At 49.1% G+C, this 27,323-nt stretch overlaps 1 protein-coding gene across 7 annotated transcripts; it reads left to right on the plus strand.

The window, feature by feature from the left end:
• Window positions 1–27,222, plus strand: sec16a (SEC16 homolog A, endoplasmic reticulum export factor). Of its 7 annotated transcripts, XM_064309150.1 has the most exons (32): window positions 14–154; window positions 2,149–5,887; window positions 6,187–6,332; window positions 7,635–7,726; window positions 7,835–7,976; window positions 8,068–8,257; window positions 9,516–9,705; window positions 10,176–10,318; window positions 10,971–11,032; window positions 11,557–11,695; window positions 12,064–12,306; window positions 12,404–12,501; window positions 12,693–12,774; window positions 13,090–13,207; window positions 13,911–14,022; window positions 14,469–14,574; window positions 14,892–15,032; window positions 15,461–15,574; window positions 16,802–17,009; window positions 17,134–17,501; window positions 17,652–17,699; window positions 18,699–18,866; window positions 19,454–19,552; window positions 21,110–21,166; window positions 21,257–21,377; window positions 21,550–21,690; window positions 22,748–22,839; window positions 23,009–23,068; window positions 23,745–23,804; window positions 24,794–24,889; window positions 25,439–25,531; window positions 25,806–27,222. In XM_064309150.1, the coding sequence occupies exons 2-31, from the start codon at window positions 2,222–2,224 to the stop codon at window positions 25,505–25,507; spliced, it is 7,371 nt and encodes a 2,456-aa protein (XP_064165220.1). In that variant the 5' UTR covers window positions 14–154; window positions 2,149–2,221; the 3' UTR covers window positions 25,508–25,531; window positions 25,806–27,222. The 7 variants fall into 7 exon arrangements, with proteins under 7 accessions (XP_064165218.1, XP_064165219.1, XP_064165220.1 ...); XM_064309148.1 differs by having other exon boundaries at window positions 1–147; window positions 25,439–27,222; XM_064309149.1 differs by having other exon boundaries at window positions 12–96; window positions 25,439–27,222.
• Window positions 27,223–27,323: the final 101 nt, after the last annotated feature.

The raw sequence follows: 27,323 nt of genomic DNA on the forward strand, positions 1-27,323 counted from the left end.
AATGTTTGTTATAGTGACGTGAAGGTACACGTCGCCTAGCAGGATGTGCTTGCGTATGATGGCGGCTGTGTGTCTACATCGCAATACTGCAGTTTTGTAAGAATTCATATTTAATCCTCCTTCATATCGCGTTGTGTTTTTTCGGAGGTAAGAGGTAAGGTGGGTGGGGTTCGAATGGGGTTTTGCTATTATCGATGTGAAAGTCAGACTTTTAACGTAAAGCCAGTTGTTCAGTAACCATATAGCGTATTACACGTCTGGTGGCTAACATTAGCTGTATAGCAATAGCTAGCTGAGTAGAGTTGCTAGCTAAGGTATTGCCACTGTGTTATGTGTCAGGATGCCGTATAGAGAGATCGGATTCGTGCAACACATGTTTCGTTCAACAGGTATACTGCTGAATTATTCTTTTCTAAACTTAGGGGCTGTTGTGTTGGTTCACTAGCTAACTAGCTGCAGCAACCTTCCACCGGACTAGGTCCCTGTTGGTCTTTCGACATCGTTCGAACTGTTATTCGTGGACTTGCTAGCTAGTTGGAAAGCCGGCTACAACTAACGTTGGTTTCGTTTGACTAACTTACCAAGACTGTTGTTGTACACACACTCCGCTTTGTTCCAATGTTCCAGTTTGTAGCTAGCGTGCAAACATCAGTGTATATCAAGCAGTGACAAGTTAACGTTGGGTAATTTTACCGTTATTTGCTAAGTTGGCTGGTTTGGGCTGCTGTTTGCTCTGAGGTTCAGAATATGCATGTTGTGTGTGACAGATACAATGCAAGGGAGGTCTGTTAACTTAAAATTAGCTTGGTAGCTAACGTTAGCTAACATTTAACCCATCTTATCCACACATCACCAGATGGCTAGAGAGCTTGCGAATATTTTCTGCGCTGGCTAACATTACATTTTCATTTGGTTTTGGAACATGTCCATTCGTTTGCCAGGAGCCATAGCTGGGATAATACTGTCGTGAACGGTAAATGCAGTGTTGTCAGTGCTAGCGGAACTAGACTGAATTACGCCAAAGTGCCATAATACACACAACTAGTTTCCGGCTGGCGGAAATAATAGACGTTTACTAACGCAAGTATCTATCGCCCTCGTCCTGGAGAGCCACTGGGGCAGCAGGTTTTTTGTATTTACCTAAATTAGTAACCAGTTCAGGCCCAAGAAACCAAACTAATCACCTGCTTTAACTGATCACTTGTGTGACAACATGAAAGCAGCAGACTCTGCGGCCCTCTAGGCCTAGCGTTGTAGTCTGCTGTTCATTTACGTTGTCAGGCGTATTGTTAGAAAGGTAAATATTAAAAAGTTTAACCCTTAAAGGTGTAAGGGCACACACGTTAGAATGTTCTTAATTGAATATTCTAATGCTGATGTTACAATCACTGCTGGTAATTGAAATCATGAAGTTCCTGAACGCTGACTTAATTTTTTTTGGGAAAAAAGCATTCCAGAAAAACAAATTTAACCCTTTGAAGAATAGGTTAAGAGCATGTGGAACTTTATGGCAAAGTTAATTGCCTTTGATGTATAGTGCATGCTCCTATAAGGCAGCACACAAGAATGTTTAATGTACTGGAGAATTATTTGTTTTATAATTACTCATAGCTTGTCTTCAGCCTCAGTAATAGTGTCTTGAGCAGTTGGTGTTACGTCTGTTAGTGTTTGTCTTGCATGTTTTAGATGCACGAGTAGTCTTGATAATTAGTTTTGCTGCTGAAAGGCTTGAAAATTCTAAATAAATCCTTAATCTACTTAGAAATTCCTGTTTCCCTAAGGGCAGTTGAATAATGTTAAAGGTGATTAAACTTGTATTTGTCAAAACTAGAACTGGATTCTCTCTGTTTACATGTGGCTGGGGTGGAACCTTGGAAGTGGTGTAGTAGATGTGGTTGTAAACAGCTGTGTCTTGTAATGGTTATGGAGCTGGGCTTGGAACTCTGAAGGTGTAGGTTGGATTCTGGGGTGGGGCTCTGTCCTTGTACCTTTGAGCAAGGTGCATCATGTGAATTGCTTCAGTAATATCCTGTTGTATCAGTTAATTGTAAAGAATATAAGCAGTGCAAGGTACTCTGGATAAAGGTGTCTGCTAAATGGCTAAAGTGTTATGTTTGACGCTTGACGGATTGTTTCGTCTCTCTACAGCTGACATCTAGCTCAAAACTATTAAACGGCTTAATTCTGGATAATCTTTTATTTTGACTGGAATTTTGTGGAGATGCAGCCCCCTCCACGAACTGCTCCACCCGGGGCTTCTGGCCCACCGCCTACTGGAGGGGTCCCCAATGTATTTCGACGGACAAGGCCTCACAAGCATCCAGGGAGCACAATGATGATGCCTGGACCCGCTATGCCCACTATGCCCATTCCCCCTATGACCGATCCTTTTGCATTTGGCAGGCAAGCCATGTCCACCGGGTCCCAGCCACCACCTGCCAAGAGCAGCCCCCTTCCTATGCAAGCTGCACCCCCTGTAGGATTTCACCCAACCGCCCCCAGCCAGGAGCATGGAGTGCCTCCACAGCCAGCAGAAAGTGCACAGGGTGCCCGTCACCTTCCGCCGCCCTCGTCTTTGTCTGCTCCCGCCCCAGGGGTAAACGTGTTCACTCCCAACAGCGCTGGGGCTTCAGCTGCACCACCTGGGCAACTCCCTAGCCCTCCCACCCTCACAGGGGCAGGTGCTGCAGGTGCAGAACAAGGGCACGGCAGTTCTGCAGATAATGTGCCCTACATAACACCAGGAGCCTACAGTTCAGCCCCCATGCAGAACAGACCTCCGTATGGGCAGGAGTTCAGGGGCGACCCTGCCCCTTACACCCCCTCGGCCCCTGGTGCAGTGCCCTCTCAACCCCAGACCATGCCGCCCCCAGCCTCGCAACGGATGCCTGACTATGGGAGTCGTCCACCTTCTGATCAGAACTACTTCCAGCCAACCAGTGATCCACCCCAGGCTTTTGTTGCCCACCCTCCAGCGCCTGCCCCAACTCTTGCACCTGCACCAGCCTCCTCTCCGCATTTACCCCAGCCTTCCCCTTCTCCTCACTTACCCGCGTCCACTCCCTCGCCTCAGTTGCCCCATCATGTCCCCTCGCCTCATTTTCCCCAACCTGCCCCCTCACCTCACACATCCCCACAGATGCCCCCCCAGAACCAGGTCCCCTCGGCTGTACTGGGCCCCAGCAGCCCACCCACCGCAGCCCTTGGGCCAGGTGCAGCCGAGCAGCAGGGGCCTGCAGGGGCCGCTGCAACCTCCCTGTACCACAATTCCCATTTTCAGGCCCAAAATTATTTCAGTCAAAACTGTGTTGTACCTGACCCCTGGTTTAGCCAGTCTTCCCAGGAGCACTTTTACCACCAGATGGGCGGGGAGTCTGGTAACAGACGACCCGACCCCTTAAATTCTCAACATGGCACCCCCTCAAGCCAAGGTGGGCCGGTCCCTTATATGGCTGACCCTGGCACTGTTACAATGTTCTTCAAGGGGAACGACGTTGAGAATGAGGAGACACTCTCAGGAGAGGGGAAAGCCATTAACGGAGTTGCTGGAGCTACTGGACATTCATTCCCAAACTCCTCACTTCCCAACCATCAAGTGCCCCCTTCACAGGCTCTCCCGGGGGCCGAGGCGGCCCAGAGAGGGGGTCCGAATGTGCCTGGCCCCTGCCATGCCCCGCCTGTGGGTGAAGGGGATGCAGTCTATATGAATGACAGTGGGTTTGTCAGCGGCACCCCAAAACATGCGGGTGTCCAGTTTGATCATGTGGAAAACCTGGAGTGCATCCCCAACCAAGAGGTTTTGCCCAACGAGCCGCAAAAACTCCCCACTGTGCCCCCGAGTGCCAGCGAAAACCTGGGAGCGGCACACAGTCTCCCTGTTACCCATGGAGGGGACCATTTTGAAGGGGGCCCCAACCTGGAGACCCCCGATTCGGTGCCTCGGCCCATCAGGTCGGAGAGCGTGTCGTCGAGCTACAGCAACGTGAGCCACGGGAGCGCTTCCGGCTCCAGGAGGCCCCAGGGCATGGGGCCCACTTTCATCCAGCAGGAGACCGCCAGGCCCCCTGAAGATTCCTCCACGGAATACTTCCAGCAGATCGACTCCTCCCCCGCCGGAGAACCAGTGCCGCAGAACATGTCCAGCAGGATGTACCACAGCCAGCTGTCCCAGACCCCCACCCCCAGCCCCCCAAAACCCACTGGAATTTTCCAAGCCAGCGCAAACAGCTCTTTTGAGCCCGTACGCTCCCATGGCGTGGGGGTCCGGCCTGCGGAGGTGGACCAGGCCAGGATGGTCATGGAGAAGAGCAGCTACAGGCTACCCGAGCCGGGCGTGGCCGACGTGTCACCCGGCAACCTGGAACAGCCACCGGACAACCTGGAGAACATCTTCATGCCCTCTGCGCCGCAGCCTAGCGTGGGGCCGGCGGAACGGCGGCCCTCCTCTCGGGCGCACGGGGCCCGTATGAAGTGCGAGAGCCCTGCCACCACGCTGTGGGCCCAGAACGAAATGCCCAACCTGGGAGCCAACATCCTGCTGGCCCCCGCGGCCCCTCCCGTGCACGCGCCGGTGAGACAGCCCAGCGCAGAGGTGATCCAGCCCCCTGAGGACGGGCCGCTCGACCTGCAGGCCCCTCAGCGGCCCCAGAAAGCCGACAACTCATCCGAGAACCTGGAGAACCCTCCCAAAGTGACCGAGGCCGACCTGAAGAATCCCCAGGCAAGTCTCGGCTATGCCTCCCTGCTAGTCCCTTCCCCTGCTGCAGAATCATTCCACAATCAGTCTGTCCTGATTGCGCCTCCAGCTACTAATTACAGCGTGATTTCAGCAAATAATTCTGCACATACATCAAATCAGACTGCCCCCAGTGAGATTTTACAGAATACAGCAGTAGATGGCAATTCGTCATTCATGCATTTACATTTACCGTCTACGGCATCCACTGCAAACGCAATAGTTCTAGATTCCTCGAAGACTTCTAATCTCCAGCAGCATTTTATTGCTTCACCAGTAAATTCTTCTGGAAGCTTTAGTGGTCCGCCTGTACCAAATCCAGGACCCCTCAACCTGGCACTGGACAAAGCCATAAAATCAGAGAACCCCCCTCTGGCATCTACAGGTAGACCACCACAGCCACTTCCTTCCGGGGCCGATCCTATTGGCAGTCAGGCCCACTCTATTCCCCCTGTTAATTCCCAGACCCATTCTGCAGCCGCCAATCAAAAGCAACCCACCAATTATGAGCTCCTCGGTTTCGCCATGCACCATCCTCAGAACCACCAAAACCAAGCTCCTACCCCAGGTAGTCATGTGCCTTCTGCTGCTCCTCAGCAAGCGCTGCCCCCGTCGCAGGCAGCCAAGCCAGGAGCGCCGCAGGGCAACACGACAGGGTTCTACCTGCAGGTGACCAAAGACGCGCAGCAGGGAGGGAGGGGGGAGGGCGAGCAGCAGCCCGCGGAGCCGCCCCCGTCGGCGGCCGCTAGCTCCCAGCAGCCCGCCCCAGACTCCACCCAGCCGCCCGAGGCTCAACCCGGCCTTCAGGGGCCGGGAGCGGCCCCTTCGCCCTCACACAACCAAGGGCTTCCACCAAATAACCAGTATCCTCAGCCCCCTGCGCCCGGACAGGGCCCACCTGGGCCGGGTGCCCCCCCAGGCCAGCCTTGGGCTGTCCCTCATGGGCCGGGCGGCCCGCCGCCCCCCCAGCAGCCGTGGAACTCCTCTCAGCCAGCCGTCACAGACCCGCAGAGGCCGCCGTCTGCACAGGGGGGCCAGCAAGGGTATGCTGGCCCACCTTCCGTGCCAGGACCTGGGTACGGAGGGTACTATGATGGCGCCTATTCAGAGTATCCGAATGGAAGACCGCCTTATCCCCCTCAGTACTACCAGGTAAAACTTTTGGTACAGTTCCTTATCCAAGCTATAATCTTTTATTTACAGTGCGTGCATCACTGTCTTTTGGAAGATGTATTGTTGCTTTCAGGCTAAAATGAAGTAATGTGTAAAAAAATCATTGTTTTGAGGAAGGAAATGCAAAAAACCTTTGCAGTTGTTAAAGTGTTTTCCTCCTAGATCCTTCTTAACTGCGACCAAATTTCTTGAGCCGTTAATGAATACTTTGTGCTGCATAGTCTTCGGTATTTCATTGTTTTTTATTACAATGCTGTGGTTTGGCTTGTTGTACATAGGATGATGCCTACAGAAGATACGATGCCCGCTACGGTCGATATGAAGGATCCAACCCAGGCTACAGAGAAGGAGAGCAGCGTTACCGAGAGCAACCGGACCGACCCAGTTCTAGAACCAGCCAATACTCGGACAGGCCCTCCTCCAGGTCAGTTTGTTTCCTGTCCCTGTAGGAGCAGAACGTGTCATACAGGTGTCACTGCTCCCTCTGTTTGTTTGGCCTGCCGTCACTTTTCAGTAGCAAGAGATTTACATGACGGCACCACATGCCCAGATAGACATTTCAGCTGTAACTGTATGATTAATGATTAAGTCACATTTGGGAATATGTGATTCACTCAATGTTCCTGCAGCCAGCGACATTTTAAAGTGACTGATGAGAAATGCTTTCTACATGTAGTAAGAAGTGAAGCACTATTGTGTGTGTGGTGTGTGTGTGTGTGTGTGTGTGTGTGTGTGTGGTTGTGTGGAGCGGTTGACGTCTTTCAGAGAAAGCTGCCTACCTGGCACTGTGACTTGTAAACATGCGGTACACACCCTGTTTGGCTGTGTACTTAGTCTGTTGTGCTCACAGTACTTCCTTTTCTTTCCCCTGTTAGACCTTTTGCCGAACAGCTAAAGACCCTGAGGTTAAAATGCAAACCAATTTAAATTTGAATAGAATCCATTTTTTGTGCACAATTCCTGCTTTAAACTGAGATAAATTACAAGGAGTTGATTGATTAAAGGTACTGTTGCATTTTGTTTGGATGGTGTTTTGGAGAATGCTGAGGTGACGTAACTCTGGGTATTACCGGTTGGTGTTGCATCATCATGTCATCTGTGTCTACATGGTTATAATGGGCTGAAGGCTAATATCTAGACACCAAGTGATTTTACCAGTTCTGCCTGATTCCCCTTCTGGTGATTTTTGGCATTAGCGATCTTTGCGTATCCTATTCTTGGGCATTAGCTCATACATCATGTAATGCACTGATAACAGATGTATTTGGATAGTTAATAGTAATTTAAAACTCCTGGGCAGTTACTGCACTGTTTCAGAGTAACGTAAGAAATCCTGACTGTGACCAGGAGTCTCATGGAGTTTGTTTTAGCATTTCTCTGGGAGGGGGGTTTGCAGTCAGCAAGATATACCCTGCCTCATTGCACACAGGAACCGTGATTGGTGGATTGGGCACCTGCAGTCTGTCTGTACCATCCTCATACATGACTGCAGTGACTGACGCTGCACACCAGCTTGAAAGCCTATATTCCAATGTTGCAGAAATTGGTTGGGCTTACAGACTTAATACAGTCAAACCAAAAAGAGAAACGTCTTTGAGGCAGACGCTCCTTTTGAGTAGAGAGTATGTACCTTTGTGTTAGACAAGATACCCAGCAAATGGTGGTTCAGTCAAACCCAAACTACCATGAGAAAGCGTCACATTGATTTCTGCTCTGTTCCTGACAGACAAGGCTACCCTGAGGATCACCAGAGAGCCAACCGAAGTGCCTATGATGAGTATTATGCAGAACACTATAAGAATCAGTATGACTATGGAGGTAAGGGACTCTGCACCCAGGTGTTCCTGTGTCCTGACATGCTCGTCACATGACGTGTTTCTGTGAGGCAGTCCGGTCTAATCATGCCTGTTCCCGTTTGCTTTCCAGATCGGAGCCGGTGGGAGCGCTATGACGCGGCGGGCTATGACCCTCGGTACCGGGGCTACTATGACCAGTACTGGTATAACTACGGCTCTGAGGCTTATGGGAACAGAGAGGCGTACTATCCTCCCCAGCAGTACGCCGCCAGGTACACGCTCTCTTTGTGATGGCGGGCTGGGTCTGTCGGTCGTGTGGAGTTTCCGCGGTGTGACGGGGTGTCCCGGCTGCTTCCCCCGCAGGCCGGAGGATCAGTGGCGCTACGACCCGCGCTACGACGCCAGCTTCGACGACGACTACCAGCGCAAGTGGAGCCAGTACGGCGACGAGTTGGACCGGCGCAGCGTGCACAGCGAGCAGTCCGCCCACAGCGCGCACAGCTCACGCAGTCAGCACAGCCGACGCAGCAGCTTCAGCTCCCACTCGCAGCAGGTCTGTCTGTCCGTCTGTCTGTCTGTCTGTCCGTCTGTCTGTCTGTCCTGTCTGTCCGTCCATTCATCCTGTCTGTCTGTCTGTCTGTCTGTCTGTCTGTCTGTCTGTCCTGTCTGTCCGTCCATTCATCCTGTTTGTCTGTCTGTCTGTCTGTCTGTCTGTCTGTCTGTCCGTCTGTCCGTCTGTCCGTCTGCCCGTCTGTCAGTCCGTCTGTCCGTCTGTCCGTCTGCCCGTGCCGCTAGACCCGCTGCCGCGCCCAGCTTCGTCGACGTACTACCGCGCATGCGCCAGTACGCGACAGTTGGACCCGCGCGTGCACCGCAGTCGCTCACCGCGTCAGTCTCGCGTCGTCAGCACAGCGTCCGCGCTTCAGCTCCCTCGTCAGCAGTGTCTGTCTGCCCGTCTGCCCGTCTGTCAGTCTGTCAGTCCGTCCGTTCATCCTGTCTGTCTGTCTGTCTGTCTGTCTGTCCGTCTGTCCGTTTGTCTGTCCTGTCTGTCCGTCTGTCTGTCTGTCTGTCTGTCTGTCTGTCCGTCTGTCTGTCAGTCCTGTCTGTCCGTTCGTCCGTTCATCCTGTCTGTCCGTCTGTCCATTGGCCCTGTCTGTCTCCCTGACTGTGTGGCTGGCTGCAAGTCTCTATGTAAATCAGATCATTGAGATGAAACATTATTTATTAAAACCAGGCTGTACAGTGCTCCTGTTTTAGGACTGCTGTGTGCTAACTGCAAAAATATTTTAATAAGCGTATTTACTATTTGGGATGCATTAGTGTACTTAAAGGTTTTTCAACTTAGGACCATGGGCTACTTGGGGAAAAAAAATGTTTCCACAGAGCCCTGAAAACTATGCATTCATTGTTTTGTTACACTTTTGATAATTAACTCTGGCAGTTAAGCACACAAAATGGACAATGTATTATTATGTATTAAAACATGATTGGTTTGAATCTGGTGAGAACATCAGGTTTAGGGCTAGTTCATCATGCATAAATTTATTTAGTTGACTTATAGCCAGTGTGAGATTCACACACCTGTGAGTGTGTGCACGTGCATGGCATGTGTGTGTGTGCGTGTGTGCGTGTGTGTGTGTGTGTGTGTGTGTGTGTGTGTGTGGGTGTTCACTTTCATTTCCATGGTCATGTGTGAGTGACTATGACAGTTACTGTTTTCCTGTCTGCCGTCACATTTTTGTAATGTCTGCTAGTGCTCCCCCTGTTGGCTTCTTCAGGTAACTCACTCCTGTCATGTGACTGCCTCACAGAGCCAGGTGTACAGGAGCCAGCCAGACCTGGTTTCTGGGGGTTACGAGCCCCCTGGCCAAACGTCCTCCCTCATGGTCGACTACTCGTACGCACCGTACTCCGACAACGTGGACAGAAACCAGACTTTCACCGATTACCCGTACCCAGGCGCCTACTCCTCAGAGAACGCGTGGCCCGCTGTGGAGCAAGGTCAGTCCGGGGACCGGGGTTCCTGCAAATGGTCATGGACATGGTCATGTATGGCTGAAAAAAGGGAGGCCATGTGCAGTCATGGTTCAGGTCATTGTGGCATGTACAATAGTCCAGGGCATGAATAACTCCGTGACACAGCTCCCCATTAAATGAGCTTTAGAGTGGTGAAGTCTGAAAGTTGGCCTAACAAAGCCTTGAAGTAAAAAACAAAAAAAAAGTCTTGAATTCAGTGGGCAGGCTGACCACTAGTTTTTATTCTCAGGTTGGTATTGGTTGGGCACATTGGTTCACTTCTGCAGCCACATTTAAACTTCCCTCTGTTCACAAACCACCAGACTGCAGGTGTCCTGAACAGACTGTTGTCATTGGAATACTAAGCAGCGGCAGGCCTCTGTGTAATTTCTGTTCAGCTGAGGAAATGGATGAGTGGTCTAAGCCCGCTGGTCCCTCTCTCCTCCCGTCCTCAGCGCCACCGCGGCCCATGACCCCGGAGAAGTACTCTGTCCCGCACCGGTGCGCCAGGTTTGGGCCCGGGGGCCAGATGGTCCAGGTGCTGCCCAACCTGCCCTCGGCGGGCCAGCCTGCGCTGGTGGAGATCCACAGCATGGAGGTCAGGCTCTGGGGTCCTACCCGCTGCTTCAGTTCTACATTTCACAACACTCTGTTTACAAGCCACTTCAGCACCTTGTACACATGGCTTTGTGCTTCAAGGCCTCCAACTAATGTGATCTTTGGCTGACTGTAAGGGTTGCATATTAAACTGAGGATTTTCTTTTGCTTGTGTTCACTTGGCTTGCTGTAGTCGTCATCAGATGTTAGCTTGAAGGTTTGTGCAGGTCACATGCTTTCAGTTACTTCATCAAAAAAATAACTAATTGGAGTTCTAATTAGCCAGATTGAGAACCAGATTAATGGGTGAATGAGAGGCATCAGTTGTAAAGCGCTTTGGATAAACGCGCTATATAAACGCAGTCCATTAAGAACCACACAGACACTCTTTCTCACTCTTCAGACTACATGTGTAATTGGAGGCTTTGTAATTAAAGTGAGAATGTAGTAGTACATTTGGGTGTACCTGTTTTTCCTGTTGATCTTGATTCATTTTATTTTTTGCAAATTGCAAATAGTCTTTCAGCTGAGCTGTAAAAGCTGTGTACTCATAATACCTGTGTCCCAAATTGATCCTACATTCCTCAGAAGGGCTACATGCAGCCGGGGGTTGTTTGAGGTAATGAGTGAGCACACGTTTCCTCTGCCCACAGACCATGCTGCAGGACACACAGGCGCAGCAGGAGCTACGCAGCTTCCCCGGCCCGCTCGTAAAGTAAGAGCTGTGTTCATAACACTGTGTTCATAGTGCTGCATTCATAACACTGTGTTCATAGCGCTATGTTCATAACAGCGTGTTCACAACTCTGTGTTCACAGCACACAACACACTGTTCACAACATGTTGTGCTACATCTGCTCTGCATTGTGTTCCAGCGCTTCATTTGAACTGATGACAGCTGGGGCTGAGAGCTGCTCTGGGTGACTGTAATGTAGCTCTCACAAGTAGATGCAGAATGCTGCAGTACAGTGTGATTTATGTGAACAAAGCACTTGAAATATATCCAGGTCACGTGAAGGTGATGGTGCAGCTTTGTCTAGATGTGATGCCTTTTTACATCCGGATCAGATTTAGCCTCATTCTGGTGGTCACCACCTTTTCAGGGTTGGCACTATGCAGATTGCTGTAGGACTCAGCTGCGACTCAGACTAGTGATGCTCTAAGCTCAGGGCCTGTACTGCAGTCCATATCCCACATTCCACACCCGCAAGGTCTTCAGAGCTCTCTCTCCCCTTCCAGAGAGGAGACCCACAAGGTGGACGTGATCAAGTTCGCCCAGAACAGAGCTCTGGAGTGCCTGCGCTCCGACAGCCTGATCGATAAGGACTCGGCCTTCCTCATCTGGGAGTTCATCGTCCTGCTGTGCAGGCAGAATGGAGTGAGTGCTCTTTCTCTAGTGGGAAGGGTGGGACTAGGGCTGCAGCAGCTCCCAAGTCCAAATGGTATGCTTTAGTTTATACAAGTCCAGACAAAGTCTGCTGCTCTTGATTTTTAAATCATGTCTTATCAAACGCTATGTTAGTATGTTCAATGTGCTGTTCAGTATGCTTTTCTTTCTTTTTGCCATTATGCATCTAGTCAAGCTCACGATCTCATTTAAAGCAGGGTATTGAATGCGCTGTGTGTATTGTATGAGCGTATCTTGTCAGTTGATTTTTGACCGTTTGCCCTTACGCTTATGGGCGATGGTCGAGGCGTTTCCTCTGGCGTGTGTGAGCCTCCTGTCGTGTCGCCCCTGCGTCGCAGACGGTGGTGGGGACGGACATCGCCGACCTGCTCCTGCGGGAGCACAGGTCCGTGTGGCTGCCGGGGAAGTCGCCCAACGAGGCCAACCTGATCGACTTCACCAACGAGCCGCTGGAGCGGGCCGAGGAGGAGCCGGGCTCCGGGCCGCTGTCCCTGCTGTCCGACACCTTCATGACCGTGCCCGAGAACGTGGGCAAGGAGACGGAGCGCTTCCGCGAGCTGCTGCTGTTCGGCAGGAAGAAGGCGAGCTCCCCCCCGCCGAGCCCCCCGCCGAGCCCCGCGCGCCCCACGCCCAGGAGCGCGCTCCGCTCGCCTAACGCTGCCTTTCTCTGGCCCGCAGGACGCGCTGGAGTCCGCCATGAAGAACGGGCTCTGGGGTCACGCCCTGCTGCTCGCCAGCAAGATGGACAACCGGACGCACGCGCGGGTCATGACCAGGTGAGGTCGTCCTGCGGTCCTGCCCGCGGTCAGCTGTGTTAGTGGCTGGAGGGTTCAGCCTAGGGTTCAGTGTGATCTTTATCAAATCTGACCGGGCCAATGTCAGGTTTTGAAAGTTTAAATATTTAAATTGCTGTTAAAAGTGTACAGAAGAAAACTGCTGACGTCCCTCGTCTCTCCTTGCTGCTCAGGTTTGCCAATAGCCTGCCCATCAACGACCCCCTGCAGACCGTGTACCAGCTGATGTCTGGAAGGATGCCGGCCGCTGCAACAGTGAGTGTGACCGTAGCAGAAGAGCCTCATGTGGCGAGTGTGTGTGTGTGTGTGTGTGTGTGTGTGTGTGTGTGCACGTGCGCACGTGCGCGAGTGCTTGCGTGTGCGTGTGTGTGCGCGTGCGCGAGTGCATGCGTGTGTGTGTGCGCGCGTGTGAGTGTGTGTGCGTGTGTGTGTGCCTGTGCACGCGTGTGTGCTTGCTTGTGTACATGCCTGTGTGTGTGCATGTGTGCCCATGTGTGTGCATGCGTGTGTGCCTGTCTCTCTCTAAGGGTTCTTGAGATGAGCCCATTTCTCTTGCGTCCTGTGCTGTAGTGCTGTGGGGATGAGAAGTGGGGTGACTGGCGCCCCCACCTGGCCATGGTGCTGTCCAACCTCACACACGCACTGGACCTGGACACCAGAACCATCGCCACCATGGGAGACACACTGGGTATGGGAAAGCATTGCTGTCTTCCACCCCTTTTAAATATGTCTTTGGTATAGCCTGGTTTTCTTGCTCCTTGTCAGTGAATTTAGGGGACCTCCCAGATCTCCCTCAAAATCCTAAGCTAAATATGAAGAATGAACTTCTTTTATGTGTGTGTTAGTACACACATTCTCACACATGCAGTCATGTGCACACAGTCTTGGTTTTACAGGTATCCCAGTTCTGGGTTATATTCTAAAAATAGTCCAAGGTTTCATGATACTTGTTGGTTTAAACACTTGGCAGTCAGACTGAAATTTAATCAAAGCAGCTGCTTAAATCTGGCAGTAACAGAAGAGTGACCACAGCCACTGATAACAGATGCAGCTGATAAAATTGTAAAATATAATTCATAAGTGTTGTAATATAGTCATGAATCAGCCTTTTTCTGATTTACGTATTTTGTTGTATGAAAAACGAATTTCTTCTTAAACTATAAAATGTATTTTTATAACCCTTACTACTTTAAATATCCCACACAGATGTAATCCCACGTATATTTATTTTATGTCTTTACATTTGTTTATTTTGCAACGTGAAGTATTCATTTTCCTTGTATTTTTCCAATGACTTGACTGAAGTGCCCTGTAAATCCCACCCTGTAAACAACAGAATCAGTTGTTTGTGCCTCTCAGATACAGCATCTGTGTCTTTATCTCCTCTATAGCCTCCAAAGGCCTGACCGACGCAGCCCACTTCTGCTACATGATGGCTCAGGTCGGATTGGGCGTCTACACCAAGAAGAGTACAAAGATGGTGCTGATTGGAGCCAATCACAGGTGAGGCAGCTCTTTCAGTCTGAGAACACTACGCCTCACAGATGAAACGCCACTGGGTGGATTGTTCTGTTTGTGTCAAGACTTCAATTTAAAGTGGTGTCTGGAATGTCTGTATGCACGGGGAATGGTTATGAGATGCTTAGAATCACAGCGCCTTTTATCATACATAATGGACCACATTCCATATTTGCCGCAATTTAATGCAGCCACTAAGATTCCTTTCGTCCTAGTCTGGATTGCAACGATATAATTATTTGTAATTAATTGAAATACTAATTCCATTTGTAATTGCCCTTCATCCTGTGGTCTTGAACGGGGCTCAGCTGATGTCCCCCTGGTTCATAGCACCCTCCTGGGTATTCCATGGCAGCCATTTTGAGGTGGAGATGGAGGGATTCTTTTTCAGTCTCTTTTCAGTTCTGTCAGTTCACGCTCTGTCCCCTCAGTTTGCCGTTCTTCAAGTTTGCCTCCAACGAAGCGATCCAGCGGACCGAGGCTTACGAGTATGCACAGTCTCTGGGCTCCCAGCCCTGCTCCCTACCGAACTTCCAGGTCAGTGCTTCTCTCCTCAACCAGCCCCTCTCTGCATGAATGGACTTCACTTATGACAGTTCAGAAAAACAACCAATACTTCTCATCGTTATAATGTTGCATTTGGCTGTGTTGGAACTTGGAGTCTGGTTGGTTCAGTGACCCTTTGAAGACTGATAGGTAAATGTCACTGTATTAGGTTAAAGCCTGAGTATGTGTTTGGCTGGACATGCCCAGGTCCCACCACCCTTCATAAAGCTTACTGGGACATGTTTATTGCATGTGGGCTGCTGTGTGTGATGTGGCCGCTGGGCGCTGGCTCTCTTCTCCTCCTGCAGGTGTTCAAGTTCATCTACGCCTGCAGGCTGGCTGAGTCCGGCCTCTCTGCTCAGGCCTTCCACTACTGTGAGGTCATCGCCCGAGCCCTGCTGTCCCTCCCCTCCTACCACTCTCCTGTGTTTGTCAGCCAGCTTATACAGGTCTGTACTCACATGCACACACGCACACGCACACACATGCACACGCACACACGCATATGCACACACACACTCACACTCATGTCCTCTGATCGTCCTCAGAGATTCGGTCCCAAGTGTACATTGCTATTCCGTGTCTCAGTCACTGCATTTCTCTAATAATTTATGAGGATGTGGCAGATGTATCCTATTCTGTGACATCATTCTTTTCAGAGTGTCTGCTAAATAAATGAAATAAATATTCTTGCTTATGCACGTTATAGATGTTTCTCGTTGCATTATTTGTTTTTGTGAAGCTGAAATTCTGTGGCAGACATCCTCTGTCAGCTCGGTTTGGATAAATTTTAGTTTGTTAAATGCTAAATTTCCTCGCTGGTGGCGATCATAGATGCCTCTGATGTAACGGTGCGTAACGGCGGTGTTGATTGCAGGTCGCGGCGAAGCTACGTTTCTTCGACCCTCAGCTGAAGGAGAAGCCGGAACAGGAGCTTTTCATCGAGCCGGACTGGCTGGTGAGTCTGCGACAGCTGGACGGACAGATCAAGGTAAGTGTGTCTGAGCTGCAGTATACACACACACTGTACTAGCCTGCATTACTTTAACACATCTTTACCTACTTATCAAGGGTTACAGGACTCAATAAATGTGTGTTTAAATCATTATATGTGATATTGAACATTACATGTGATATTGAAATGTAAAATTGAATAACAAAGTTTAAATTTACAGAAGTATTCCACAGAAAATATTTATTTGATAGTTTATTTTTTGTTACTATCCCTTATTACTGAAACCAGGGGAAATGCCAGTTTCCATGCCAGGTAGGATAAAGGGTGGTTGACCTCTTGGTCTGTAGAGTGCCTGTGTGCCTTTGTGTTGTCTGTAGTCATTCATTGATATTTTAGTGGTGTGCAGTATATCGTATTGTTGCCAGGTTTTATCAGCGCTGTCGTAACTTCATTAAGAATTCGGTTGATTTCCTGCCTGGTATATTCCCAGCTGATATTCAGGTTTTCAGCGTTAGCTCTCAGTAACATTAGCTGTCAGGAGCAGGTGACTGTGTCATCATGCAAGAGCAGCACTGACACTTTGACCTCTGCTAATCTCTGGCATCCTACGCAGCACACTGCGGTCCTACAGGTCAGGTTTATTCTATTCTTGGCAGGGCAGCGGCGTGTGCAAACATGAAAAACTACTGTCAGGCATGCGTGCAGTTTGTGACTAGTGATTGTACAAATGTATTTATAGAATTATGTTTCAACAACAAGCAGCCATGCTTTTCCTCCGCCTTACCTCCAGTTCCTAAGTGTGTGCATTCTGGTTCTTAGCTTGGAATTTAATTGCATGTGAAAAGAATATTATTTTTTCTAATGTATTCAAATGGTTATATTTTCAAGAAAAGAATGGTCAAAGCATTTTTGGAGAATAACTGACATCCCTAGTGCAGAGTACATGCAGTCCAGAGTGAACTAGCCATAGCCAGTGTGCTTCATACAACACATTAGCTGCATTTTCACCTGTTTCTTTTTTGTTTCTGGAACTTCCACTGAAATGGTTGTAGACAGACCATTACTGAGGTTTAAGACTTCTTTGGCATATGACTGATTGAAGGTAGAAACATTTTTATTGAATGGGAGGTTATTTTAGCAGGCGATCACTAGTCACATCAGTAGTAGTATCCATAATTGTTACTTCTATGGCTATAGTGCCTCCAAGCATTAGATCTTCAGTGTTACAAAGCAGTGTGCATCGGTCTCTTCTGCCCCCTACAGGAAGGGGTCATATCCTACAGTGGAGATAGGGCCACGCCCCAGCAGTATGCCTGCAGTACCCCCAGCTCTGAGTTTGACCAGCCCAGCCCCCCAGACCCAATGGGGGTGCCCCAGGACATGGGAGGCCCTGCCCCAGAGAACCCCTTAATGTCCTCCCTGATGCCAAACCCGGGGCAGCCCATGGCAGGGGTTCAGCTCATGCCCCCAGGTACACAGCAACGTGTGTGTGTGTGTGTATGTGTGTGCACGCAGTTGTGTGTAAATCTCAGTAAAGTGTTTTTTGTCTTTGAGTATGAAAGTAACCATGTGCGTGCCTGGTCTCTCTCCCACAGCACCCGCCACCATTCTGGAGGAAGGGATGCCCTCCATGCCCCAGGTTCTGCCCCCCACTGACGGGGTCCCCTTCTACCCAGTACCCCCCACTCAGCCTGGCATGGTCCCTTTTTCACAGCCTGTCCCAGAGAGCCAGCCAGGTGGGTATCCCCCTCCAGGGCAGGGCTACCCACCCTACCACCCCGAGCAGCCAGAGATGTACCCAGGACCCCCAATGCCCGCACAGATGTCCCCCCAGGTCAGCCCCACGGAGCCTCACCCTGCACCCCCCGAACACCAGTTCCCGCACCCAAGCTCCCAGCCCTCCTCCCCCGCCCGGAGCACCTTCACCCAGCAGATGGACTTCTATGACCAGATGGCCCAGATGGTGAGTTCTCATGAGTCGGTATCAGGGCCCAGCTAATACCTCATTTGCCCTGATCATTGCCTGCTGAACGGTTTTGTTTTTTGTGACACAGGGCAACCCTGTGTTTTTAGATGGTTAACCTCTGATCTCTGTTTGGCTTTGTCTGACCAGGCCCCAGGGAGGAGGTCCAGAACCACCTCACAGTCCTCAGCACACATGGTAGGGCCCTGCTCTCTCTCAGTCTCTCTCTCTCTGCCAGCTTGTCTTCCTCCCTCTGTTCTTCTGCTCCTCCTCATTCTCTCCACATGCAGCTTTGACTCCTCCAGCGTTTCCTCCTCATTCTCTCCACATGCAGCTTTGACTCCTCCAGCGTTTCCTCCTCATTCTCTCCACGTGCAGCTTTGACTCCTCCAGCGTTTCCTCCTCATTCTCTCCACATGCAGCTTTGACTCCTCCAGTGTTTCCTCCTCATTCTCTCCACACGCAGCTTTGACTCCTCCAGTGTTTCCTCCTCATTCTCTCCACACACAGTGCTGACTCCTCCAGCGTTTCCTCCTCATTCTCTCCACATGCAGCTTTGACTCCTCCAGCGTTTCCTCCTCATTCTCTCCACACACAGTGCTGACTCCTCCAGCGTTTCCTCCTCATTCTCTCCACATGCAGCTTTGACTCCTCCAGCGTTTCCTCCTCATTCTCTCCACACACAGTGCTGACTCCTCCAGCGTTTCCTCCTCATTCTCTCTACATGCAGCTTTGACTCCTCCAGCGTTTCCTCCTCATTCTCTCCACGTGCAGCTTTGACTCCTCCAGCGTTTCCTCCTCATTCTGTCCACACACAGTGCTGACTCCTCCAGCGTTTCCTCCTCATTCTCTCCACACGCAGCTTTGACTCCTCCAGTGTTTCCTCCTCATTCTCTCCACACGCAGCTTTGACTCCTCCAGTGTTTCCTCCTCATTCTCTCACCAGCTTGACTCCCCAGCGTTCCTCCTCTTCTGACTCCTCCAGCGTTTCCTCCTCATTCTCTCTACATGCAGCTTTGACTCCTCCTCTCCCATCTCAGCTCACAGACCACGGCTCTTCCTCTGCTACCACTCTTTCTGCATCCCGGAGGCCCCTCGCGGTTTTTGGGGTAAAGGCACAGTTCCTGCCACACTAGCAGCTGCACTGACATGTCTCTTCAGTTCCCGCCCCTCTCACTGGCCCTCTGTTGACTGCAGGCTCCAGGCATGCGATCCCGCACCACCTCCGAATCCTCCACTCACTCCATGGGACGAGAGTGGAATAATTCAGCTGTGAAGCAGACCTCGCCTCCTCCCCCGTCCATACCAGAGCAGGCCCCCCACAGGGAGGAGCCCAAGAAGCAAAAGAAGGACTCCCCCAAAAAGGTGGGTGTTCATGACCTCAGAGAAGTACCTGAGGCCTGTACTTGTGGTCTGTTTTTAATTCCAGATAATATATTATTGCATGTTAGCATTTAAATGCTAATGTTAAAATGCAACACATTTTAAAAAGTTAACCGACTTCTGAGAAGTACTTGTTGTATTGGGTAGGTTCATTGGGTAAAATATTAAATCTTCCCCAAATTTGCTCTTTAATGAACATATTGCTCACAGATATTTCGTAGTGTAAATAAAATAGTGGAATCTTTTTACATTCACTGTGAGCATATTGAAAAACATACATATTTCAGTTAATTGGATTGAAAAGTGAATTTGAGAAAATGGGCTACACCTGCTGAGAGCATTGTTCATCCATGTCTGGAATTATGGAGAATCCTTCGGCCTGGAATATCGGTCTGCATATGTCTGAGTGTGTCTATACAGTGATCTGAGTATGTATCCATCCATCTCTGTGTACGTCTCTGTCTGTACTGAACAAGTTTCTATTCCATCAGTCTGTGCTCAATGAGTCTGTCCATCGGTATTTGTGATCTGAATGACTGTACCTCTCCATCTGTCTGTCCCTCTCTCAGGGAGGCGGAGGTGGAGGTGGAGGTGGTGGTGGCTGGCTGATGAACTTGTTTCGCAAGGGGAAGAACGAGGCTCACCTGCCTGACGACAAGAATAAATCGGTGAGGAGGCTCCGCCTGTTCATTTGGATTATTCTTAGGGAAGCTGGGCTGAAGTGATGTGTTTGGAAAGCTGTCCATTCACTTCTTTTACTCAGCCATGTCAGTTGTGCTGCTTGCAAGCAATGTTTTCTTAAGCTCTAAAAGAATGGCAGGGCTCGGAGTGACCTAAGGCCATTATGAGATTGGTTCAGGCCAGTTGATTGATCTGTCATTTGCCCAAACGGGCCACTACCCTAAATAAGTCTTGAATGGGTCAAAGAGTAACAAGTTTTACCATCCAGGGAACTATGCTACAACTGGGTCATTTCTGTACCATCGCTTACTTATGATAACAAATGTTACGGCTTGGTCATTCATCACTTTGTATCAACATTTTCTTTATAAATAGCTAACGTTGAAATTCGGAATCTCCAGACAAAGGTATGGAGGTTCTGAAAGACAAAGGTCCTCTGTAATTTGGCAGCAGCGATTGGCAGATTTATTTCATATTTTATTTTCTTAAACCAGCACTGTAGATTGGTGTTTTGACAGTGTAAAGCAAATAGTCTGTATAGTCTCCTTTAAAAAGTGGTTGTATTCATTTCAGCAGAATCAGTGGAAGTGTACCTGGTGCAAGTAGAACACTGACCTACTAGCCTGATTGGACTGATAAAAAAATCTTTAATTTTCAGCCCTGAAATGGTTATGATTTGATTCAAAGTTTTGTTGGTTTTCACTCCAACCCTAACAAAGCACACCTCATTCAAGAGCTAGAGATCTCATTGAGCTACTAATTGGTAGATCCATTTGCACCATTTTAAGAAATATAGGCCTAAAAGAAAATAAACACTGCTTATAACATTTAAGTATTTAACACACAAGTGAAAGAATAACGGAAAGAACGCCCAGGCCAAAGTACATTTTCAAACATATTTTAATAAATACCACACCTTTTTCAAAATGTAAATAGCACTCAAGTGCATTTCTGTAAAACAGTGTCAAAAAAGGAATTCTGAGACAGGGATTTTGATAAATAGACCAGTTTCAAGAAGTGCTGCTTCCAGTCTAAAATGAAATGAACTCGAATAGGGCTGAAGTATTACTAGGCCATAAATCGCTTGTTGTCGCAAAAGTTAATTAAAATTTAGAATTTTCCTTCCTGTCTCTTTGCTACAATACAGGACAGATGTGGAATAGTGGTATCAAAAATGATTTGCAGCTGGGTACATCATAACACGGATCAACTAAGTAGTCTTCTGAAAAGCTTTGACTGTATAGGTACCAGTATGCTCAAAACGAAGTGGAACGTTTTGTTCGAAATGACCTGTTTCTATGGAGAGAGATTAGTCTCAAGTTGGCAATGGGGTGGGACGGGCTAGTAAAACGTCAGGAAGCAGTGTTAGTGAGAGTTGTCAGCGCAACTGTTCTGATAGATTGTACAGTAGCTCTGAAGCACAATACTTCAGATCTCTCTGTGAAGGCAGATCCTGGAGGAATTTTTATGGTTCGCGATCTACGATTATCATATCGCACACCCTTCATTCTGGTTATAGAACTGTATTTTTTTTGCTTCATCAGATCGTTTGGGATGAGAAGAAACAGAGATGGGTGAACTTGGATGAACCAGAAGAGGAGGTAATGGTTTACTGATCGGTCTGAATTGTTTGCCCTTGTGAGGGGGTTCACCTAGAGTCAAGAGCTGAGGTGTGTTGATTTTCCCCACAGAACAAGCCTCCCCCGCCACCGCCCTCAAACTTCCCGAAAATGGGCCCTCAGATGGGGCCAGGAGGGCCCGGCGGGCCGCCCAGCGGGGGACCCCCGGTGAACATCTTCTCCAGGAAAGCAGGTGAGACACGGGAGTGAGCTCCTCAGCAGGACCGACGCTCCCCTGCTCAGAGCCTGCGCTAGCCGCATCGCTGCAGGTCCTGCTGGAACGCGCTACTCCCATCAGCCTGCCCTGTGTGCGGTGAGGCTGCCGTTTCCCTGCCTCTTACCTGAGAACCCTCTTCTTTCCACAGGCACTAAGGGCCGGTACGTGGACGTCCTGAACCCAGGCGGAACTGGCGCCAAGCCTGCCAGTTTACTCCCTGCCCCGGCGGATCTCTTCGCACCCCTGGCACCCATGCCCATGCCCGCTAACCTCTTCGTACCAGGAGCAGGTCTGCTCTTTCAGCTCTTTTTCTTTCTTCTTTCTGATTTGTGTTGAGATTATTTGCTCAAAGTGTTGAGCGTAACGACATACTGAACGCAGGAGATCACTGGGGTTGAGTGTAGCGGCGTATGGAACGCAGGAGATCACTGGGGTTGAGTGTAGCGGCGTATGGAACACAGGAGATCACTGGGGTTGAGTGTAGCGGCGTATGGAACGCAGGAGATCACTGGGGTCGAGTGTAGCGGCGTATGGAACACAGGAGATCACTGGGGTTGAGTGTAGCGGCGTATGGAACGCAGGAGATCACTGGGGTTGAGTGTAGCGGCGTATGGAACACAGGAGATCACTGGGGTTGAGTGTAGCGGCGTATGGAACGCAGGAGATCACTGGGGTTGAGTGTAGCGGCGTATGGAACGCAGGAGATCACTGGGGTTGAGTGTAGCGGCGTATGGAACACAGGAGATCACTGGGGTTGAGTGTAGCGGCGTATGGAACGCAGGAGATCACTGGGGTTGAGTGTAGCGGCGTATGGAACGCAGGAGATCACTGGGGTTGAGTGTAGCGGCGTATGGAACGCAGGAGATCACTGGGGTTGAGTGTAGCGGCGTATGGAACGCAGGAGATCACTGGGGTTGAGTGTAGCGGCGTATGGAACGCAGGAGATCACTGGGGTTGAGTGTAGCGGCGTATGGAACGCAGGAGATCACTGGGGCTGAGTGTGGCGGCGTATGGAACACAGGAGATCACTGGGGTTGAGTGTAGCGGCGTATGGAACACAGGAGATCACTGGGGTTGAGTGTGGCGGCGTATGGAACACAGGAGATCACTGGGGTTGAGTGTAGCGGCGTATGGAACACAGGAGATCACTGGGGTTGAGTGTAGTGGCGTATGGAACACAGGAGATCACTGGGGTTGAGTGTGGCAGCGTATGGAACACAGGAGATCACTGGGGTTGAGTGTGGCGGCGTATGGAACACAGGAGATCACTGGGGCTGAGTGTGGCGGCGTATGGAACACAGGAGATCACTGGGGCGTGCTGAAGGAGGCCTTTTTTCTGTCCGCAGCACCAGAGGAGCAGCAGCCCATGGAGGGCAGCGTTCCGGAGACTAGCGGTAACCCAGAGCAGGACCATCCTGTCCCCAGCGCTGCACCCCAGGTGAGACACAACCGCCTGGGGATGAGGGAGAGGGGACAGTGGGGTGCATCTACAGTCACAGCCACATGTTTAATGTTAGCACTGCAAATGGATGTGCTTTATTTAAATGGGTTTGGACATTTTTCTCCACCTTGTGTGAGATTCACATTTTGGAATTCTGATGTTCCAGATGTTCAACCCAATGCTGTTCCCTCCCGGCCCAGAGGGGGCAGCAGCTATGGATGGGGAGGTGAGAAACATTTCTGACCTTTTCTAGAGAAGTCTTTGATCCAGGAAGCTGCTCATCCTGCCATCCTATGCCCATGCCCCATTGCAGCATGGAGTCTGACTCCGTCAAATTCTCTGAGCATCCAGTCATCCAGGCTACATCCCCGTAGGGTCTTGTGTGCAAGTAGCTTCTCTTAACCCTTGGCAATCCATTAACATGCAACAGAAGGATATAACTATGTTCTATCTCTAATAATCAAGTCAGGTCAGAGGTATGGACCAAATTAGCTGGGTTGATAATTAGGGTGATATTGCATGTTTGTGCGCGTGTGCGTTTGTGTGAGTGAGAGACTTTGAATGTGTGTTTACCTTTTGACTTAAAACAATCAAATTTCAATTTATTATTGGGAGTGTAATTACTATTTAAGTGCCTGGACAGGTAAAAAGTTAACTTACTGGCTTGAGTTTCTTCAGTTGCCTATTCCTGTTCTTGTCTGTCATTTCTGATGAGAAACTGTTTATATCACCGCTGACCTGAGACCATCTGCTCCCTCTCTGCTCCCGGCACTTAAAACTCCTGAATCTGCACATTTTTGCCCTCGTGAAAACCAGTCTCAGAGCGGAAGCTTGGGGCTGAGACTTGCATGTATTAATTTTGGTTTGTGGTGTTTTTGTTCATTTATTCCTGCTGTTTTTAGCTCTCACGCTCTAGCTCAATGAGTTCTTTATCACGCGAAGTGAGTCAGCATTTAAACCAGGTACATCCAGCTGGGCTTCGTGAGCCCCACCCTGCCCAATCGTCATGCCCCGCGTCGCGCCTCCCCTGCACACGCCACACAGCACACGTCTGCACCCTCTGCCTCTAGCACCGCGCGTTTCGGGCGGGGCACCCAGCTGAGCCAGCCTTCGCTGTGCTGTGCCTGGGTCAAAGCCACGCGGCACTACAGAGCTCTCCAGAGTGATGGTGCCCAGGTGGTGCTTCCAAGCACTGATCTGGGTTCAGCTGAACGTGCCACAGTCCTAATTTCAACTGTCAAGGCTCAGTGCTTGGAGGTGCGTTCCGTCAGTAAGATAACGTCACAGAGTAGGTTGAGTCAATTAATTTCTGAGAGTTGGCTCACAGTGAAAATGAGTAGCCTCCCTATTTCTGATCTGGCAATCAAGTCAGTGGCACCTTCACGAGACCTGTAAAGGATCAAATTGAGAGTACCAGATGGGGTATTAGGATGACCTCATTGTTGTCCCCCTCTAGCATTGCTGAAGGCAGAGCTGTCACCGCCCCTGTCTTTGTCACTCTGTATGGCCACGTGTGCATGCCTACATTTAACCCATCACGCTCTGCATGCTTGTTATTAACATCAGTGGGCGTGTCCATCAGCTCCGCCTCATCCACCACATGCCTCATGCCACTGTGGAATTGGGTGGGAGGACCTTGTTGAAGTCACATGGTTTCTGTTGGGGCGGGGAGGTGAGAGCCAAATCGAGCATCACCCACTGGGTAAGCTCAGCTATGGTGCTGATGTTATCCCTTCTTTAATCCATGGGTCAAAGGTAGGAGGGTTGGTCTAAACATTCTAACATGAAACCTCTGTTCAGATGGAAAACTTGGTGTTTTTCCACACAGAGTGATTTTCATTTTCTCTGTGTGTAAAACCAAAAGCCCTAAAAAAAAGAACCTCCTTCCTGACACATGGAATAAATGGGTGACTGTGCCTTGGCCATCATGACTCATGAGTGTTTCCTGCAGGCTCAAGCTCAGCCTCCTCCACAAGGAGCCCCACCCCCCCAAGGAGGTCCACCCCCTGGAGGTGTGACTTTCTACAATCCCTCCCAGTTTGCACAGGTGAGTCGTCCTGTCCTGACATTCCTTCAACAACAATGTGGGTTTGGTATTAAAGTGTGATTGCAGTCGCTGTTCCAGCTTGGCTCCGCCTAATACACAATTTTGCATCCTGGGGTAGAAATGGAAAATGTGTGTCCATCTCATTTGCATATAGTATGCAATATGCAAATGAATTTGTACTGCGTAGCTGCAGCTAGCTTATGAAAACTCTGATCAAACTGGCAAACTAGTTGTTGCAGATCGAATATGAATCTAAATTCAGCAATTACATGGCCTATTTCTCACCACAAATGTTACATATTTTAGTGGACTGTTTCGGTGGAATATGAGAGCTTATGAACTTGTTTCTCTGGTTTGAAAAATGTTGGGCCGAAACTAATCTAGCCAATCAGGTGTCGGCAGTGTTCCATCATATTAAAAAGTCTAAGGTCTAACGTCATTTAATAGAGCGAGTGATTGGAAAAGGGCTAATTAGTTGTGGTGCCACGTGGTCTATTGACCATCGCTTTCATATGACATCTAATGTGGTACATTATTTTCGCCTTTTAGCCAAGCGCCCCGTCGGGAGGAGGCCGACTGGGTCGGTTCGGGCAGAGGAAGTACCCGGCGCTGAAGTAGAGTCTGCCAGGATCGGCTGAAGAGGTGGCCTGGTTCTGAAGCTGGCTGTCAGGCTCTGTGACACTCACTGCCCCCAATGTTTGAATAAAAAGCACATTCGTTAGCTTCAATTCCATACTCATTTGATATGCCATTTTGTATGATCAGAGCTTTATCAGATTCAGATTTCGTTGCAGTTTTAATTTCTTCTGGTTCTTTCTCATGCCACAGGAATAGCCACTGTCGTATATGTCCAGTTAGGCCATGCTGGTAACCCCAGAAGTTTTCTTGGAGATTCAGTGGCCCTTTTTTTTTACAGTATGTACCATGTGATCTAGGCGTTCCAGTGAGCTTCATCTCGCAAGCATACCACTTTATCCGGGTTTGATGATGGCACGGGAAACCTGGAGTCAACAGTCAGGGATGTTGAGATCAACCTCACCACTTCATAAAATTAAATGTTGACATGTTCACACCTGGAGTTAGGATATTTACTGCAGAACCTTGTCTTAGGGTGCAAAAATACTGTTAAAATGTTAATTTTATGAGGACGCGTTTAAGAACAGCTTGCTTTGTGTACAACCAGTAGTGTCACTCTCCTGACAGTCTGCTGAACACCAGTCGGAGCCATGAATTCCATTGGATCCTGTTCACCAGTTCATCACAAGGCAGAAAGATTTGATTGAGACTGTTTGTTTGTTTGTTTGTTTTTTTTAGTGCTTTCTCTTAAGTTTAAGTGTAGGTGAACTTTCATTTCAGTGCCACTGAGTGGCCTGTGAGCCCCCACCCCCTCTCTGTCTGATTATGTTTTTAATCCTCAGTACCTGTGTAGTTTCTTTGGTGTCCCTGAATGTGCTGCTGAGGTAGGAGAGGTCTGTCAGAGCACGGAATTGTGTGAATTTTTAAGTGCAATATCAGTTTTTTTCCCCCTTTTCCCCCATTCCCAATTTAAATTAGACATTTACTAGAGGGTGAAAAGCATAGTTCAGTTAACATAAGAAAATCACAACCAAGGCTGTTATAGTACAGTAGCCTTGAATGTTAACCTTTTACGAGAGTTGAAATGTTGTTCATTTGGAATATTTATTAAACTTGCCTGCCCGTTATTACCCATGGTCTTAATGAAGCTTGACTGTAACCATTCTAAAGTTCAAGAGAAATGGCAGATCTTACAGGAACGATGAGAGTACCATTTTTACAGCAGGTTTCAGGACTGAACACCATTTTTAATTGTCATAAATCTATCCAAATATTTGTATATCTGATTCAGATTGTATTTATGACCTGTAGTCAAGTGTGCAAAGCGACTAATATTTCTGAGTTAACCTTGAAATGCAGTTAATCCCTACATTTACACCTTGATCATTTGTATCAAACGCTTCAGTGTATGAACTATCATGGAAGTATGTCAAGTGCGAGGCGAATAACCATTCTACGCTATTCCCAGTCTCCTACAATTTCTTTTTTCTTTTGGCTATCTGTTGTGATCAATCCTCCCGCCTCCCCCTCCATGTCATCTGTAATGTATCCAGAATCCTTTGCTTCAATATAGTTTCTGAAGCTGAGTTTTCATGTAGACTGCTGAATACTTTTAATTCAAATTGTTTCCTTTATTTGAAGGAAGCTCTTGATTTTCCTAAGTGTTTAGAATTGACATTGTAAAATTCTTGACAACAGAAGCAAAACTTAAAACAAATGATAATAAAAATATTTTTGCGCTCTTGAGCACTTTGAAAGTATGTGTTGTGTATCTGTGTAACCTTTGTGGTTGTCTTTCTCTAATGTAGTGCAATCTGTGGTGGCATGTTGATTGTCCTGGGCCGTTTCACAAAGCAGT

The sequence above is a fragment of the Anguilla rostrata genome, chromosome 14 (genome assembly GCF_018555375.3).
Source record: "Anguilla rostrata isolate EN2019 chromosome 14, ASM1855537v3, whole genome shotgun sequence".
In the NCBI taxonomy this organism is placed as follows: domain Eukaryota; kingdom Metazoa; phylum Chordata; class Actinopteri; order Anguilliformes; family Anguillidae; genus Anguilla; species Anguilla rostrata.